This window comes from Anolis carolinensis, unplaced genomic scaffold (assembly GCF_035594765.1).
Source record: "Anolis carolinensis isolate JA03-04 unplaced genomic scaffold, rAnoCar3.1.pri scaffold_9, whole genome shotgun sequence".
In the NCBI taxonomy this organism is placed as follows: domain Eukaryota; kingdom Metazoa; phylum Chordata; class Lepidosauria; order Squamata; family Dactyloidae; genus Anolis; species Anolis carolinensis.
The window spans coordinates 24432130-24452053 of record NW_026943820.1 but is presented as its reverse complement, the minus strand read 5'-3'; the positions used below and the strand labels follow the sequence as shown (position 1 = coordinate 24452053).

The following is a 19924-nucleotide window of genomic DNA, read 5'->3' as shown; positions in this document are numbered from 1 at the left end:
ACATCCATTTATCATTATCTTCCCAATAAGGCAATTCCAAAGTCTGGGAGCAGCCATGAAGCCGGTCCTTTGCATAAGGTCTTCCCATACAGTAGTGGTTCCCAACCTTATTTTGGAACAGGGCCCACTTGACCATGGACCCATTTTGACCAGGGAATACCTTGACCAGGGACCGCTCTCCAACATTAGTACCAAAAGGGTTACAAATCAGTTTTTGGTCAACTTTAGATTCGGTTTGGTTATTTGGGGTGCCAATTCAGAAAATCTCATTTATTTACAGTATTTATATTCCGCCCTTCTCACCTCGAAGGGGACTCAGGGCGGATTACAATGAACACATATATGGCAAACATTCAATGCTAACAGACAAACAACATATATAGACAGACAAAGAGGCATTTAACATTTTTTTTCCAGCTTCACGATTCTGGCCACAGGGGGAGCTGTTGCTTCACTGTCCACTAGTGGCTGTACTTCCTTATTCCTTTCCTCGTGTTTTGCTGGCAGTTTTATGATGTTGTAAATTAGTTAAATTAGCCTCCCGCATAAAGCGTACCTAAATTTCCCTACTTGACAGATGCAACTGTCTTTCGGGGCTGCATAGGTCAACAGCAAGCCGGGCTTAACCCGACCCGGGCTTCGAACTCATGACCTTTCGGTCAGTAGTGATTTATTGCAGCTGGTTACTAGCCAGCTGCGCCACAGCCCGGCCCCATCATTGGATTGACCCCATCAGCGCTAGCTTCTGATACAGAACATATGCCATCAAATAGTTGCCATCTGCTCGCCTGCAGAAAACCAGATTTAATAATCTGGAGCTGTTGTGGTCTATCCAATGCAATAGTCAGCTCTGCGGAAAGGAGCGGAAATAAAATTAATAAAATAAAGAGGAAGGAGGTTTGCGGACCAGATTTTCGTTCTCGTGGTCCACTGCTGGGCCATGGCCCACGGGTTGAAAACCAGTGCCATACAGGGAGATATAGTTCTTCAAATACCACGGACCCAAGCTGGATAATCCTTTATAGATCATCACCGGAACTTTTAATTGTGTGTGAAAACAGACCAATAGTCAGTGAAGTAGCTACAATAACGCAGGTGTATTTTCAATGTAACCAACCCCAGGTAACAATCTAGCTGCAGCTCTCTGGGACGATTAAGGAGATGTTGATTTTGGAATTTGTTGAGTCTATGGCCCACATATGAATGCAAGGAGTTCTCATAGAGTTGGGCTGTTTGCTCCATTTGTACTGTACCTGTTTCATATGGTGAAATGATGAAAACTTGTGTTCTTTTTCTGTTATGAGAGAGAGAGAGCACAGAGGCTACAAACATGTTCCCAAACTCCAGTCATTAGTTCGCATTATACTGTAGTCATGGGAACTCTGAATCATTGTTCAAGGATTGCATCTCATGAATAATGCATTCAAAGCTATTCACTCGGATTTCCTGTATGATAGGATATTAACAATTTCCTCCACTTGGGATTCATATTTGTCCTTTTCTATATTTAACAGCAACACAAGTCTTTTATTTATTAGCTGGCAATTGCATTGAAGCACACTTGCTGATTCATTCTCTTTGTTGCTGAACATTTTCATGCTCTTGTTACCAAGTGTCCCTTAAAAATGGCCCTGTCTATTACAATTTTTAATGAAATGAAACCCATTCCCTGAAGGGAAATGCATATTAGGCATTAAATAAATCCTCAGAAGTAAAACAAATAAATGGCAAATTCTGAAACAGGGACATGTAAACATCTGTAATTGGGGCAGATATATAAAAAATGTTTATATTCCAGTTTGCTGTAGGCCCCATTGCGCTGAGTAGCATAAAAATATGGTTTCTGTGTTAGGCTTCAGTTGCTTCACACTACATTTGGAAATTGTTCATGATGGAGCAATGCTTGTGTTACATTGGTGGCATGCAGCCAAATAAAACTCAATTACATCCAATTCAGACATCGCATTAAAACCTGGTTTGTGTGAAAAGTAGTTCCGATCTCAATGTGTAGTTTGAACTTTTAGACAAAACAGGCATTGGTGCATCTAAATGCAATACCTTCTAACTCCCAATTTGCCATGGACATTTCAATCAAACCTGTTGGTTTGATATCTGGTGTTAGCTGATGGAAAAAAATAAACCTTCAGTGTGATTTCATTTGCATTGCACAGATGCATGTTAGAATCATGTCTGCCACTTTGAGGTCCTTGATAGGTCAAGCATATACTAGGCATGTGCGATCCATGAAAAAAAATGGTTCAATACTCGCTTTGAAAGTAGTGGGTGCTGGTGCTTTGTTTCTAAAGTCATTTCCGAATTTTGAAGCAAAAATTTCAAAACTTTCCGAAACTTCCGAATCTTCATATGTACCTCGTTAATGGCGGATGTACATATGCATGAAGGAAAACATTATCGTCAATGAGGAAAATTGAGGGGCCTCTCCCTCCCTCATTTTTTGAGCTATCCTAATGAAATTTGCTACAGTGGTAGAACACAAAAACCACTGTTAGCTCACCACATCTAAGAAGGTTTGAATTATCCTCAGAGTTTTGGCGAATTTTCAAAGTTTTTATAAAAAAAAAACATTTTAAAATAATAACAAAAATCTGTTCATGGTTTGAAAGTGTTATTTCCTGTTTCATTGGGTTGTCTTTACTTTGAAAGTCATTGTTCTACTTCAGAAACTTTCTTTTTGTGGCTGAAACTTTGTTAAATTGGTGGACAGTGTCCCAGAAAACCATAATGTGCTATCATAGCACCAATATACGGTAATGTTATGTAGTAATTAGCTGTGGATCCAGGCAGGAGGCAGACTGCGTTGGATAATCCAGAATGTTGGATAAGTGAATGTTGGATAAGTGAGACTCTACTGTATTTGGTTTTTTAAAAAGATTAACTGCTACTAATGTAAATACATCTGAAGCTTTCAGATTACATGATGTGGCAGACTTCTCTATGCAGAAGAAGAGAATCTGTATTTGATATGGCAGTATAGAAGGGACTTGAAACACCATATTCTATTCATTCTGTGGCCTCAAGGATGCATCCTCAAGGATTATAGTTTTTATAATTATTACCATTCCTCCATCCTGCGGTGAGAATGAACTATGATTGAGAACCAAGATCAACTGGATATTGAAAAAATGGAACGTAAGTTTTTTTGGAAAAGAGTGTTATGATTAGTGGCTGAGAGAAAGTTATGGCAGGGAGGGAGAGGAGGGTTCTCAGATGGATAGTTCTGTTAATTATTTTAAAGGCTTTTTAAACAACAGCCCAAACTGCTTTTAATCATATTATCAGAAGATACCTTGAACCCACCAAGGAGACCACTTGGGAATCAAGTATGGGAATCAACATGAAGCTGGAGCATCAGCTAAGCAATCCCACTGAAATCAAAGGAACTTAATCCAGTTTAACTTTAGATGCTATATAAACATCACTAATTCTGCATTCCTTATTTATGGAAGCTCATATGTTAGACAGTTGTATGTTTTTCTCATTTTGTTTTAGATTCATGCTTGGATGTTTCAAAACTCTGCTATTGCCACACCAGTTCCAATCAATGTAACACATGCTTCAAGCATTTGACTTTATTTGACCTTAAGAATGTAAGAAAAACATTTTCAATAACCCAGATGCAGAAAAAGGTGGCCGCTTTCGAAGCCTTTGATTCTGACAAGTTACCTGCCAATTTTCATAGTGGAATGTTGTGACTTTTTATTTTTGTGGCAAATGAAAGTAACTTTGTATTGCTGCTCCAGTAAACAGGGTGGTTTTATTCACAGGGATTCTGGATTACAATCAGAAGATACTCCTTATCTGTGAGAAAAAGGTAACAATGGAAACGATGAGAAATTCTTACAACCAGTTCCCTTTGACTTCTTCCTCATTTCTACAATGACACTATTAATTGCATTTGAAAATCCTTCTAGGATCTCGTTTCATATTTATATGCACCCATTTGCCTATACAAATAGTTGACTCTTCCTCCATAACTGACAATCAATACAATAAGCAGCTTTCTTTAATCTGCTATCCTTCAGACAATTTGGATAACACACATCATCCCAGAACATGGGGCAGACTGGTATAGGCCCCATGTTCTGGGATGATGTAGCTGTGTTCTTGCAGCAGAAACTCCCTACATATACAGTACCAAGGGTGGGAGAATGCATCAGAGTTGTCTTGAGCCCCATCTACACTGTCATATAAAATCCAGATTATCTGATTTGATAATCTAGATTATATGGCAGCGTAGAAGGGGCCTTAGTTCAAGATGTCAGGAGGGCATTGCATTCTGGAAAACAACATTTCCTTAGGCAAAGTAATAAAGCACACAATTTATATCTCTTATCCTTAACGCTAAAAAAAGGATGATATTATGAAGCAATAAAAAAATGACCTAGAAAAATAAATATCAACATCTAGTAAAACAAAATTATGAAATTCCCACTCATGATAAACTGATGCAATTGTAATTTGTTGCAGGTATTAAGTAAAGGTAAAGGTTTTCCCCTGACATTAAGTCTAGTTGTGTCCAACTCTGGGGGTTGGTGCTTATCTGCATTTCTAAGCCAAAGAGCTGCCATTGTCCATAGGTCATGTGGTCGGCATGACTAAAAGTATTATTTGTGCTAATTGGTTAACAGCATCAGGCCAATGGCTATTCCATCCAAACAAGAATTTGCCTTCTGTTGGATCTGCATATAGTTCAATACAACTATCAGCTATATGTTACATCAGGGGAAGCTTTCCTGTCCCCACTCCCGATATCCCAGACCCGCCTTGTGGGAACAAGGGAGAGGGCCTTTTCTGCTGTGGCCCCCCGATTGTGGAATTCTCTGCCTGCTGAGATTAGGCAAGCCCCCACACTAGCAGCCTTCAAGAAAGACTTGAAAACATGGCTCTTTCACTGCGCTTTTGGAGAGTAACCATTTTATATTTCTTTTCCGTTGCTCCCCCTAATATCTATCCTCCAGAATACCCCACTCCCTTATGACCCTGTTCGCTGTGGTTTTTATTTTTATGTCTTTCTCACCCCGAGTTTTAACTTAATGTTCATGTGGTCTGCCCTTGTTTTTATTGTCTCCTTGTTTTATTTTGTAATGGATATTATTTACTGTATTGTTTATTGTATTGTGTTGTGCTGTTCTTTTATATGCTGTTTACATTGTATTGTTTTGGGCGTGGCCCCATGTAAGCCGCCCCGAGTCCCCATTGGGGAGATGGTGGCGGGGTATAAATAAAGTTTTATTATTATTATTATTATTATTATTATTATTATTATTATTATTATTATTATTACATTATAGAGAAAGATATATTTCTATAATTGAAGGGTCTGATGGGAGCACATACTTTATGCCCGCTTAATTCTTTGAGAGAGATGTATTAGGAGCAGTTTTGAAAAAACAGCACTAGCTTTTGGGCGGAATACGGAAACATATTACCTGGTGCAACCATGATTTCATGTTTCTTTGATCTAATTCTCAGAAAGGTCAGATCGTTCTGGGGGTCGATGTCTCTCACTGTACTCTTCGCTTTCATTGTGAGTTGATGAAGGAGGCCTGCATATTGTACTGTAGTGGAGTTGTCAAGAGTTGTCCTGATAGGGATGCCTACAAAAGGAGTTTTCCAATCCAGTAGTATAAAGGCAAATTAAAATGACATGTGTTAATGATTTTAACAAAAACAAAACTGAAGCATGGATCATTTGCATGAGGGCATTTTCACTGGCTGTATTATATCTTTCTACAAATTTTGTATAGGACTGCACAATATACAGCTTTAATTATTTATGTAATTTATATCCCATCTTTCTCTTGCCACAACATTCAAAGCAACTCCAGCTGCAAAGTGCTACATGAATTTATGAAGGTACTGTCAATAGCAGCAAATTATTTATACATCCACTCCAGTACTACCTGTTTTGATTAACACATGATAGCTCTGTATGGCTATATGAATCCATCTAGTAATTATCTTTTTTTTTTTGGGCTAGATTCGCTGGGTAATGAGCCTGGGAACATTATATGTATTAAGCATGTGCTAAATACACTAAGAGAAATGAGCCTCTATATCTTTTTAGGAAGTGCTTTTTCCATTTGTCCCAAAATTTTGAAATTTGACAAGGCAAAGACTATGAAGAAGGATTCTCTTCCTTATCCCAAAAATAAGTTTTACCTGCTTTTGCTTAACCATCTGGTGCAAGCACTTGTAGACTTTAATATTTAAACTGGATAGATAAATGCTAATATCTTTTGGAAACTGTATTAGAAGTTGTTCTCAGGCTGGATCTACACCGCCATATAATCAGTTCAAAGCAGATAATCTGGATTTTGGGCCAGACTGTGCCGCGGCTGGTTAGTAGCCAGCAGCAATAAATCACTACTGACCAAGATGTTATTGGTTCAAAGCCCGGGTTGAGATTAAGCTCCCCACCATTAATAGCCTACCTTGCTGCCCACCTAAGTTGCGTCTATGAGTAGATAATCTAAGTATGTCTAAAATAATCTAAGATGTCTGAAAAGTCATAAATAAAAATAATCTGTACATACTGGCAGCTTACTGCCTGGTGGTGCTGGGAGATTTCAACATTCACGCTGAAGCCACCTTGACAGGTGCAGCTCAGGAATTCATGGCCGCCATGACGACCATGGGACTGTCCCAAGTGATATCGGGTCCCACTCATCAAGCTGGACATACACTCGACCTGGTTTTTGTTGCGGGCGACGGTTTGGTTGGAGTGGAAGAGCAAACTATCCTTCCATTGTCATGGTCCGACCATTATCTGATCAGTTTAAGACTCACCACACCCGTAAACCTCCGCAGGGGTGGTGGACCCATTAAGATGGTCCGCCCCAGGAGACTTATGGATCCTGAGGGATTCCTGAGGTCTCTTGGGGATCTGTCTGCCATGGAGCCTGACGATCCTGTCGATACCTTGGTCGCTCGCTATAACAGTGAGTTATCCAGGGCTATAGACATGATCGCCCCCGAACGTCCACACTCGCTACGTGGAGTTGCCCCAGCCCCCTGGTTTACTGGGGAGCTGGCGGAGATGAAACGTGCGAGGAGGAGACTAGAGTGCCGCTGGCGGACAACTCGTGATGCATCTGACCGAGCACGGTCTAGAGCCGCTATTAGGGCCTATTCCGCGGCGTTGCGAGCAGCCAGGAAGGCTTTCTCGACTGCCCGCATCGCGTCTGCAACAACTAGATCCTCAGAGCTGTTCCGGGTTGTTGGGGAGCTCCTCCACCCTCCTCAGGCTGGGGGGGCACCTGACATCCCGGCAACTCGGTGTAGCGAGTTTGCTCACCATTTTGCAGACAAAGTCGCTCAGATTCGTTCCGACTTAGATGCTGGCCTTGTTGCAATGCCAGGTGAGGTAACCGAGGCTTCTGTCTGTTCGATCTTGTGGGATTCGTTTCAGCTTGTGCAGCCTGATGATGTGGACAAGATTCTTGGAGCGGTGAGGGCTACCACCTGTGCCCTTGACCCTTGCCCATCTTGGCTTTTAAAACAGGCCAGTGGTGGGTTGGTTGATTGGTTTGTGAGAATAATTAATGCCTCTTTGGAGCAGGGTAGATTTCCATCTAATCTAAAACAAGCGGTGGTGAGACCTATCTTAAAGAAGGCCTCCCTAGATTCGACCAACTTGCATAACTACAGACCAATCTCCAACCTTCCATTTTTGGGCAAGGTCTTGGAGCGGGTGGTTGCCTCTCAGCTCCAGGGATTCTTGGATGATACGGATTCTCTGGACCAATCGCAGTCTGGCTTTAGGCCTGGTTTCAGTACTGAGACGGCTTTGGTCGCCTTGGTGGATGACCTCCGCAGGGAGCTGGACAGGGGGAGTGTGACCCTGCTGGTTCTCTTGGATATCTCAGTGGCTTTCGATACCATTGACCATGGTATCCTTCTGGGACGTCTCTCCGGGATGGGCCTTGGGGGTACTGTTCTGCAGTGGCTTCAGTCCTTCCTAGAGGGGCGTTCCCAGATGGTGAAGCTGGGGGACACCTGCTCGGACCCCTGGCCATTGTCCTGTGGGGTCCCGCAAGGTTCTATTCTGTCCCCCATGCTTTTCAATATCTACATGAAACCGCTGGGCGAGGTCATCCGGGGTTTTGGAGTTCGGTGCCATCTCTACGCGGATGACACCCAACTCTACTACTCTTTTCCACCAAAATCCAAGGAAGCCCCTCGGATACTGGACCAGTGTCTGGCCGCTGTATTGGCCTGGATGAGGGCGAACAAGCTGAAGCTCAATCCTGACAAGCCAGAGGTCCTCCAGGTCAGTCGAAAGTCCGATCGGGGTATTGGGTGGCAACCTGTGCTTGACGGGGTTGCACTCCCCCTGAAGGCGCAGGTCCGCAGCTTGGGGGTCCTCCTGGATTCGGGGCTGACGCTTGAGGCTCAGGTGTCGGCCGTGGCTGGGAGGGCCTTTGCACAACTAAAACTTGTGCGCCAGCTGCGACCATACCTCGAGAAGTCTGATCTGACTACGGTGGTCCACGCCTTAGTTACCTCTAGACTGGACTATTGCAATGCACTCTACGTGGGGCTGCCTTTGAAGACGGCCCGGAAATTGCAATTAGTTCAGCACTCGGCAGCCAGGCTTCTAACAGGAGCAAACTACAGGGCGCGTTCTACGCCTCTGTTTAAGGAGCTCCACTGGCTGCCATTTGTTTTCCGGGCCCAATTCAAGGTGCAGGTGCTGACCTACAAAGCCCTAAACGGTTTGGAACCCACCTACCTTAGAGACCGCATCTCCCCCTATGAACCTGCACGATCTCTTCGCTCTTCGGGGGAGGCCCTCCTCTCGCTCCCACCACCTTCGCAGTTGCGGCTGGTGGGGACGAGAGAGAGGACCTTCTCCGCTGTGGCCCCCCGCCTCTGGAACTCACTCCCGAGGGAGATTAGACAGGCCCCCACCCTCCTTGCCTTTCGAAAAAGCCTTAAAACCTGGCTTTTCCAGAGGGCCTTTGACGACTAATTTTTGGGGGTTGATTTGTCTGCCCATTTAATTTAATTAGAGAGTGTTCTGCCATGATTATTGATACCTTGCTGAATACTTCTGCCACGAAGCTACAGAAGCCCTCTATTTCAGCCTAGAACTGTTTTATCTCCTTGTTTTTAACATGTGATGTATGTATTGATTGTATGACTGCTTTTCATGTTTGATTTTACAATGTGTAATTTGTCACTGTTTTTATTATTGTTGTGAGCCGCCCCGAGTCCCCTCGGGGAGATGGGGCGGGATATAAGAATAAATTTATTATTATTATTATTATTATTATTATTATTATTATTATTATTATTATACTTAATTTCCATACTCCAGGAAATAATGCCTGGCTGCTCACTGGAGGGAAGGATATTAGAGGCAAAGATGAAGGACTTTGGCCACATAATGAGAAGACAGGAAAGCTTGGAGAAGAGAATGATGCTGGGGAAAATGGAAGGAAAAGGGAAGTGGGGTCGGCCAAGGGCAAGATTGATGGTATCCTTGAAGTGACTGGCTTGACCTTGAAAGAGCTGGGAGTGGCCACAGCCGACAGGGAGCTCTGACGTGGGCTGGTCCATGAGGTCACGAAGAGTTGGAAATGACTGAATGAATAAATAAATAACAACTGGCAGCTTCTACAGATGAAAAGAAACTAATACTCAATTTAGATCTCAAATTGTAATTTAGAAGCAAGAAATCACTTAGCTTTAAAGCAGAATTTCTGCAAGGGTTGCAGTCTGTGCACTGTTTCAGCTTAAACTTAACAGCCTGCCAGGTGTAATGGACCACATCCTTTGCTAAAAATAAACCAACTGCAAACTATTTTAAGTTTGAGAATTTACTACTGCAGTTAGTTTTACTCTTTTAAGGACTTCTGAGAAGAAGTCCTTTGGAGGGAGAACAACCAGAATCATAGAATTGGAAGAGACCAAAAGGGCCATCTAGTCCAACCCCATTCTACTAGGCAGGAACACACAATCAAAGCACCCCTGACAGATTGCCATCCAGCCTCTGCTTCAGTATTTCCAGAGAAGCAAAAAGTCTTGGTTGAGAATTGGAAAACTGGACCACTGCTGTCAGGATGGTAGCAAACAGCCTATGTGCAGTATACACTATCTCCCTAACACTCAGCACTTACATGGGGGAGTGTGGAACTGCAGGCAGGGTTAAGGCTTATGGATCTACTTTGATGATAATGACAGTTAATTATTAAAAACCCAATGTCAGGTTAGGTACCATTAATTGACTTCAAGAAACATTTTGGTTGAAAAGCCAGGTATAATTTGTCAAAAATTAAAGACACATAAGCTCAAGTAGTGGCCAGGTAGAAAATTGTAATAAGAGAGGCAGTACATTTACAGTTAAAAAACAAAATATTCCAGAACACAAGCTCAGGCCAAATATTTCTTCTCAGCTCCACTTTTATACTCTTGCCTCCCACCAGCTTTATCATTTCAGTAGCCTATAGTAAGAATGAAGTGTTTCTTCTTCTATTATACATTACTGGTATGATATGATGGAACTGGACAAAGTACAGCCTGTGGACTACATGTGGATCCTCAGACCCTGAAGCCCATTTCATTTATTAAAAAATTGGGGCCAATTATTACGACTTATAAAAGGTGGTAAAAGTACTGTAGCTTGAAAAGAAAGGAAGATGCTAGAATCACATGCTTTCATCCTTTTCTATGTTTTCCTACAGATGTTTTCAGATTTAATATGAATCTGCCTTATTATACAGCCAGCCCATAACCTAATGTAATCGGGCATTGCCTAATTTGGCTGGAATTTGATGGAAAGCGAATGCTGTTGGATCCTACTTTTCCCCCCAAAAAACTATCCATTCAACTGATCAACACTGCTCCAGCTATGCATAAATGCTTCTCCACCACAGGCACAAATTTTATAGATGTCAACTTCAAGAAAATTCTTGTTTGGAATTATGATAAACTTATAGTAATGTACATGCAAATACCTTACCCGTATCTTACATATCCCCTTCTCCCATCTTTTTTTCTTACTAATTATACTTTTTAAAAAAAAAATCCAGCTAAAAAGACAAATATTTACCTTCTGCATTTACAATAATAGTTCCAATCACTCCTTTATGTGCTTGAATCCTCTTCAGTGTTTCCTCTACCTCTGCCTGCAAGAGAAACATATTTACTCAAGTGTAATGCATCGACACCAGAATGTCTGTCACAGTCCATGCACTCCCCTTCTGGATTGGCTTATAGATCCTGAAAATGGAGCTAGGTAACAAACAGCATCAAGAAGCAATTCCAAGGAAAATTTAATGGTTTGGGTCCTGCTGCAGCGCCAGATCTGGAATTCTGGAAACCACAGTGGAAAAATAATCCTCCATATGAAAGAGAAAAACTAGAAGGAATGTATTCTTAATGGAACAAGTGCTTGGAGCACATTTAGGGGGATGGAGTTACAGTGAAATATTTCAAGGTTGGATCTACACTTCCATATAATCCAGATTATCAAATCAGATAATCCACATTATCTGCTTTGAACTGGATTACATGAGTCTACACTGCCATATAATTGAGTTCAAAGCAGATAATCTGGATTTTATATGACAGTGTAGATGGGGCTTAAGACAGATCTGATGCATTCTCCCACTCTTGGTACTATATATGTAGGGAGTTTCTGCTGTAAGAACACAGCTAAACCCTAAAATTGACCCTAAAATGATAAGTGTCTAATTTTTTAAATTCAAGATAGAGCCAGTATATCTCTACAGAAAACTTTTACAGTATTACGTTTCCTTCTAACTGCCAAGAATAATTTTAAGAATAAAAGCCTATTTTCCAGCAGCCCAAGACTTTGTCTGTTCTTTACTTCCCCAGACATACATGGCTGCCAGATTTCTCATATTTTAAGGGATGTCCCTTTCCATTATTTAAAGGTTGGAAAGCTTGTTCCATTAAACAGGATGCCAATGATCCTGTATTTTTGGAAAGTGGCTAATTAGAAAGTCTTCAAATTACACTCCAAATGCTGTTGGGGTGTGTAAGTCTGTTTACCTGTTCTGGCAGATAACCGCATTTTCTACTCAAAGGCAAGCAGTACCGTTGGCCTGGTAGCAATAAACTCCCATTATGTATCTTTGCATTTCATTTTTTTCCTGCCTAAATGGAGCATCTTGCATTTGTCCCTGTTGAACTTTATTTTGTTAGTTTCGGCCCCTATCTCTAATCTTTTAAGATCATTTTGAATTCTGCTCCTGTCTTCTGGAGTAGTGGCTCTCCGTCCCAATTTGGTGTCATCTGCGAACTTGCTGATCATGCCTTCTAACCGTTCATCTAAGTCAGGGGTCCCCAAACGAAGGCCCGGGAGCCTGCAAGGTCATTTACCAGGCCCCCGCCTTCAGTTTTAAACTTAGGCTTGCTCAAGACTGAAATGATTTGAAGGCACACAACAACAACAATCCTAATTAACTTGACTATCTTATTGGCCAGATGCAGGCCCACACTTCCCATTGAAATCCTGATAGGTTTATGTTGGTTAACATTGTTTTTATTTTTAAATATTGTATTGTTCTTTTGTTGTTGTTGTTGTTTTTTGTACTGCAAATAAAACATGTGCTGTGTCCATAGGAATTTGTTTGTATTTTTTTCAAATGATAATCCGGCCCCTCAACAGTCTGAAGGATTGTGAACTGGCCCTCTGCTTAAAACGTTTAAGGACCCCTGATCTAAGTCATTAAGAAAGATGGTAAACAGAACCAGGCCTTGCTTATGGCATTCCACTCGTTACTTGCTTATGGCATTCCACCCTTGATCTGGTCATGTGTGATTTACTGTTATAATTGTATTATTTTACTTTGTTTAATAATGTGTATTATGTTGTTATGTAATGTTTGTGTTGCTTTTATGACTGTAAACCGCCCTGAGTCCCATCTGGGAGATAGGGCGGTATATAAATAAAGTTTTATTATTATTATTATTACTTCTTTTCCAGGATGAAGAGGAAGTTCAATAAAATAAATGGAGCATAATGGCAAGTTTTTAACTTTGTGATTTTTTAAATGTATTATAATTGCATTCTCAATTTGCTTCTGACATGATAAATAAATAAATCCCTACTATATCTCCCAAAAGGCAATCCTGATTTTGCCATTTGATAGAAGGGCCACCATTTTACTCTGGGGCTTGAGATCAGGGGCGCATTAAATACATACAGTAGAGTCTCACTTATGCAACATAAACGGGCCGGCAGAAGGTTGGATAAGCGAATATGTTGGATAATAAGGAGAGATTAAAGAGAAGCCTATTAAACACCAAATTAGGTTACGATTTTACAAATTAAGCACCACAATAATAATAATAATAATAATAATAATAATAATAACTTTATTTATACCCCGCCACCATCTCCCCAACGGGGACTCGGGGCAGCTTACATGGGGCCATGCCCAGAACAATACAATATAAACAGCATATAAAAGAACAACACATCACAACACAGTGAACAATACAATAAACAATAATATCCATTACAATACAAATCAAGGAAACAATGAAAACAAGGGCGGACCACATGAACATTAAGTTAAAACTCGGGGTGAGAAAGACATAAGAATAAAAACCATAGCGAACAGGGTCATAAGGAAGTGGTGTAGTCTAGAGGATAGATATTAGAGGGAGCAACGGAAAAGAAATATAAAATAGTTACACAGCATGTTATACAACAAATTTGACAGGAAAAGTAGTTCAATATGCAGTAATGCTACGTAGTATTTACTGTATTTACGAATTTAGCACCAAAATATCATGATGTATTGAAAACATTGACTACAAAAATGCGTTGGATAATCCAGAACGTTGGATAAGTGAGACTTTACTGTAGTAGATGTTCATCTGCTTTCAACCCAGATTAAATTGGTGGCAACCTGCGAACAAGAAACGGTCTCTCAGTTGAATTACTATTACAGCTCAGTGTTACAGAACTCTTTGACAAGAGAAGGCCCGACGCCTCTCAAATCACTGTCATCACTGAGCCATGACTATAATTCTCCAGGAACCTTTCCTTACGGCTTTCCTCCCCCTCTCGACCCTCCCCTTCTCCCTAAAAAGGAGGAAAAAGACTCGCAGAAAATCACATCACCGTTGTTTACCTACCATTGGCCCCGCCGCCCAGGAGGCTTCAACAGCGCGTCGCTCGGAGAGGCCTCGGTTGCTATGGAGCTCCCGCCGGAAGTGCTGAAAACAATATTGACACACGAGGGATCGGAAGTGACGAACGCGTTCGGCCCTCCCCTTTCGCTTTGGAGCCATTTCTGAACGTTCGGTCGATTTAGGACTACGACTCCCAGAAGGCCTCGCCGAGGCGGCCAATAGCCGGGGATTCTGGGAGTTGAAGTCCAAAACCCCCAGAAGGACCCAAGCGTGGGAGAAACGCTGCTTGTGTGTTGGAACCTTGATTGGGCTGATTGGGAGATAAATGAATAACATATAATATTTTCTTTTCCGTGTCAGGACCAACCTGAGTTGCTTCTGGAGTGAGAGAATTGGCCGTCTGCAAGGATGTTGCCCAGGGGACGCCTGGATATTTTGACGTTTTACCATCCTTGTGGGAGGCTTCTCTCATGTCCCTGCATGGAGCTGGAGCTGACGGAGGGAGCTCATCCGCGCTCTCCCCGGGTGGGATTCGAACCTGGCAGCCTTCAGGTCAGCAAGTCACAAGGCTTTAACCCACTACGCCAGCGGGGGCTCCTATATAATAATTGTATACTATATATTATATAGAATATTAATCATATATGACAATTGTCGCAGGTTCGAATCCGGGGAGCGGAGTGAACGCCCGCTGTTAGCCCCAGCTTCTGCCAATCTAGCAGTTCGAAAACATGCAAATGTGAGTAGATCAATAGGTAATACTCCGGCGGTAAGGTAACGGCGTTCCATGCTGTCATGCCGGCCACATGACCTTGGAGGTGTCTACGGACAACGCCGGCTCTTCGGCTTAGAAATAGAGATGAGCACCAACCCCCAGAGTCTGACACGACTGGACTTAACGTCAGGGGAAAACCTTTACCTTTATCACAATTGTATATTACATGTTACATAAAGTGGAAACTTTGCAGAGTGGAAATATTCTATAATATATGCAATTAGACATTACAGTAGAGTCTCACTTATCGGGCTGGAAGAATCTTGGATAAGCGAAAATCTTGGATAATAAAGAGGGATTAAGAAAAACATAAAAAATTAAACATAAAATCACGTTATGATTTTACAAATTAAGCACCTAAACATCATGTTTGACAAGAAAATGACAGAAAAAGCAGTTCAATACACAGTAATGTTACGTAGTAATTACTGGATTTACGAATTTAGCACCAAAACATTGCAGCATTTACAGTAGAGTCTCACTTATCCAAGCTAAATGGGCTGGCAGAATGTTGGATAAGCGAATATGTTGGATAATAAGGAGAGATTAAGGAAAAGCCTATTAAACATCAAATTAGGTTATGATTTTACAAATTAAGCACCAAAACATCATGTTATACAACAAATTTGACAGAAATGGTAGTTCAATACACAGTAATGTTATGTCGTAATTACTGTATTTACGAATTTAGCACCAAAATATCACGATATATTGAAAACATTGACTACAGAAATGGCTTGGATTATCCAGAAACTTGGATAAGCGAGGCTTGGTTAAGTGAGACTACTGTACTACAAAAACAATGACTACTAAAAGGCAGACTGCCTTGGATAATACAGAATATTGGATAACTGAAGCTTGGATAAGTGAGACTTTAATCTAAGATAAGTGAGACTTTAATCTACACCCATGCCTGGTGTAAACACAGCCACAGCTATACTGATTAAATTGGCTAGTGCAGAAAAGGGAAATAATTTGGGTTTGTTTTCCTTTTTGACCCATATACACACGTTTCTATTATTCAAAAGAAATTGTGGGCTGAACCACTTCCATGTACCCGCTAGATGGTGCTACTATAATGTTACATGGATGTGAACGAGGCATACTGTCCCCAGGAGTGACTTGAATCCATGATTCAATCAATCAAAACTGTATTACGGCCCAAAGACCCAATTGGTTCAGCGGTAAAAGGTGCAGAACTGCAAACCAATTCATAAACTGATAAGACCAATTAAATGCAAAGGAAAAGCCGAGGGTTACATGTCGTGGTGCAAAACTATGTTCTGCCTGTTTTCTTGCAATTACATTTTTTAAAAAGAGAGAGATGTGAATGATGTAGACCCAGTTATATAAAAAAAAGTTTTTATGAACTTACCCTAAATAAAAACTGCATTATATGGTCAGTATAGACCAGTGATTCTCAACCTGTGGGTCCCCAGTTGTTTTGGCCTACAACTGCCAGAAATCCCAGCAACTGTTAAGATTTCTGGGAGTTGAAAAAAGCATTTACTTCTTGGAAACACTGCTTTGGTCACGTTCATAGTTGTCTTCTACAAAAGCTCCATCTACACGGCCATATTTATTTATTTATTTACAGTATTTATATTCCGCCCTTCTCACCCCAAAGGGGACTCAGGGCTGATCACATTATGTACTTATAGGGCAAACATTCAATGCCCATAAACACATCGAACCAAGACAGAGACAACAGACAGACAGATGCAGAGGCAATTTAACCTTCTCCTGAGGGGATGTTCGATTCTGGCCACAGGGGGGAGCAGCTGCTTCATCATCCACTCTGATGGCACTTCCTCATTCCAATGTTGTAAATTAGTTAAACTTGCCTCCCCACTTTTATAAATGGTACCTTATTTCCTACTTGATAGATGCAGCTATCTTTCGGGTTGCTAGGTCAGCAACGAGCAGGGGCTATATTTTATTTTTAATTGACGGGTGCTCACCGCGCCACGGGCTGGCCTTGAACTCATGACCTCATGGTCAGAGTGATTTATTGCAGCAGCTGCTTACCAGCCTGCACCACAGCCCGGCCCCAACAATACACTTTGAATGTATTTATTTATTTATTTATTTATTTACAGCATTTATATTCCGCCCTTCTTTCTCACCCCGAAGGGGACTCAGGGCGGATCACATTACACATATAGGCAAATATTCAATGCCTTTTAACATAGAACAAAGACAAGACAAACATAGGCTCCGAGCTGGCCTCGAACTCATGACCTCCTGGTCAGAGTGATTCATTGCAGCTGGTTGCAGCTGGCTTGCTCTCCCGCCTGATACACTTTGAAACGTCATTATATGGTCAGTGCAGTTGCAGTTCAATGTAGTTAAATGACATTATATTGAAGGGAACATAAGCCAGAAAGTAGTAAACTTTTGGCTATGTAGCTTTGCCTCTGCATACGCCCCTCCCGACGATCCTCTCTGGTTTCGAGCTGGTGAAAGGCCTCCATAGTGTCAATGGAAACAGACGAAAACTCCATTGGCACCTGTGTCTAAGTAACGGATATGTAAATGAGGAGGCACATCTTTCCGAGCTCTGTTTGCCGGAAGCATGATTCATGAGGTTCTGCACAGAATTTCAAATGGATTCCTGGATGCATTGTCAATAGTCCAATGATCCATGATGCAGAGAGCAGGAGCTTCTGTCTCCCGGCCCTGACTGCTAAAACGGGTGGGGGAGATGGCAAAGGATCCTCCATGAAAGGATTCCTATGGCTATCCATCAACATCAGCTTTTCATGCATCCTTGCCTGAGTCCCTTGACTCTGATAAGGACTTCATGTTTTGCATGTAGCTTTGGATAGATAACAGACTTTAGATTTCGTATTAGCATAGTTCCAAAGCATGCCATCCACTATTTGCCTGAACCTTTTTCTTCTTGAGATAGGTAAGATTCTGCTGTTTCTTTTGGGGAGGTGAAGGTTCCTGAAAATTTAAAGGAATTTCTCAGGGACATATTTCATTGTTATACATAGTGCCAGACGCTTCCCTTAAACATACCGTATACACTCGAGTATAAGCCGACCCGAATATAAGTCGAGGCACCTAATTTTACCACAAAAAAACTGGGAAAACATTGACTCCAGTATAAGCCGAGAGTGGAAAATTTCAGAAATAAAAATAGATACCAATAAAATTACATTAATTGAGGCATCAGTAGGTTAAATGTTTTTGAATATTTACATAAAGCTCAAATTTAAGATAAGACGGTCCAACTCTGATCCAATCATGATTCTCATCTTCTTCAATGTAAATGTGCTTATGTATCCTTTTAATAATAATAGAGTAAAATAATACATGTAATAATAATAATAAATACAGGAAAATAATACAAGTAATAATAAATAGAGTAAAATAATAAATGCAATAATAATAATAATAATAATAATAATAATAATAATAATATCAGAGTGAAATAATAAATGTAAAATAAAATACAGTAGAATCTCACTTATCCAAGCCTCGCTTATCCAACATTCTGGATTATCCAACGCATATTTGTAGTCAATGTTTTCAATACATTGTGATATTTTGGTGCTAAATTCGTAAATTACTACATAGCATTACTGCGTATTGAACCACTTTTTCTGTCAAATTTGTTGTATAACATGATGTTTTGGTGCTTAATTTGTAAAATCATAACCTAATTTGATGTTTAACAGGCTTTTCCTTAATGACTCCTTATTATCCAACATATTCACTTATCCAAGCTTCTGCCGGCCCGTTTATGTTGGATAAGTGAATATGTTGGATAATAAGGAGAGATAAATAAAAAGCCTATTAAACATCAAAAATAGGTTATGATTTTACAAATTAGGCACCAAAACATCATGTTATACAACAAATTTGACAGAAAAAGTAGTTCATTACACATTAATGCTATGTAGTAATTACTGTATTTATGAATTTAGCACTGAAATATCACAATGCATTGAAAACATTGACTACAAAAATGTGTTGGATAATCCAGAACGTTGGATAAGTGAGTGTTGGATACGTGAGACTCTACTGTATTATCATTATGATTATTATACACGTTTTTATATTATACATTCTTTAAGACTTATTCTAAAAGTCTAAGTTATATTGTCTCTTTTCTAAAAAGTGGCCCTTCATTAGGAAGTTCTATAAAGCAGGACTTCAAATAAAACATGAGGATGCCAATAAAACCCATTTTTGAAAACCTTCACTGATGTCTATTTATTTTCCAAACCAGCATCAATAAAGTGGTCACTAGATGTTCATTTTTCATTTTTATTTTAAAATGGCTTTGCTTCTGTTGATGTTTGTCTTAGCGTTTGCCTTCAGCTAGCTGCACTGCCATCTTTATTATGCTGAGATGAATTATTTTGATTATTGCAATAGGCTCCTTTCTTATAAATTTACATTCTTCTATTAGGAATTGCCTGTGTGCCCACCTTGTCTCCATGAATGCAAATGCAAAACACTTTTTGCCAATATCCTTCATTCCAGCAGGTGCTGTGGGAGACAAATCGCAGCACAGAGATTCTTTGACAATTTGATGTTCAAACTCTTATCCGTATTTGGGTAACTAACTATGCAGAAGGCTTCTATTTGTGAAACTGTTATTTTTTTAAATTAAAAATATCTGGAAATATTTCTTGTTGTATGTTTTGGTGCTTAATTTGTAAAATCATAACCTAATTTGATGTTTAATAGGCTTTTCCTTAATCTCTCCTTATTATCCAACATATTTGCTTATCCAACGTTCTGCCGGCCCGTTTTTGTTGGATAAGTGAGACTCTACTGTAGTTAGAAAGTTAGCTAGTCAACAAGGGAGCTTGGGAAAACAAGACAGAAAAATTGAGGCAGACTGCTACTTTGCTAAAGGAAGACTAATTCTTAACTGTTTTAACACCCATGACTACTGTCTTGCAGGTCTGTTTTTTCTTTTGCAGGATTTGTTCAGAGAGGATTCTCCACTAACTCTAACCACTCACCAAAATTAGACAACACAACTTATCAAAC

General features: G+C 40.5%; 1 protein-coding gene across 1 annotated transcript; it reads right to left on the bottom strand.

Moving 5' to 3' along the window:
• Window positions 1-3575: 3575 nt before the first annotated feature.
• On the bottom strand, window positions 3576-14263 carry dynlrb2 (dynein light chain roadblock-type 2). Its single transcript, XM_008113925.3, has 4 exons — window positions 14140-14263; window positions 11078-11153; window positions 5451-5618; window positions 3576-3819 (listed from the first exon to the last, which is right to left on the bottom strand). Exons 1-4 carry the CDS (start codon window positions 14140-14142, stop codon window positions 3776-3778), a joined length of 291 nt encoding a protein of 96 aa, XP_008112132.1. The 5' UTR covers window positions 14143-14263; the 3' UTR covers window positions 3576-3775.
• Between the last annotated feature and the right edge of the window lie 5661 nt (window positions 14264-19924).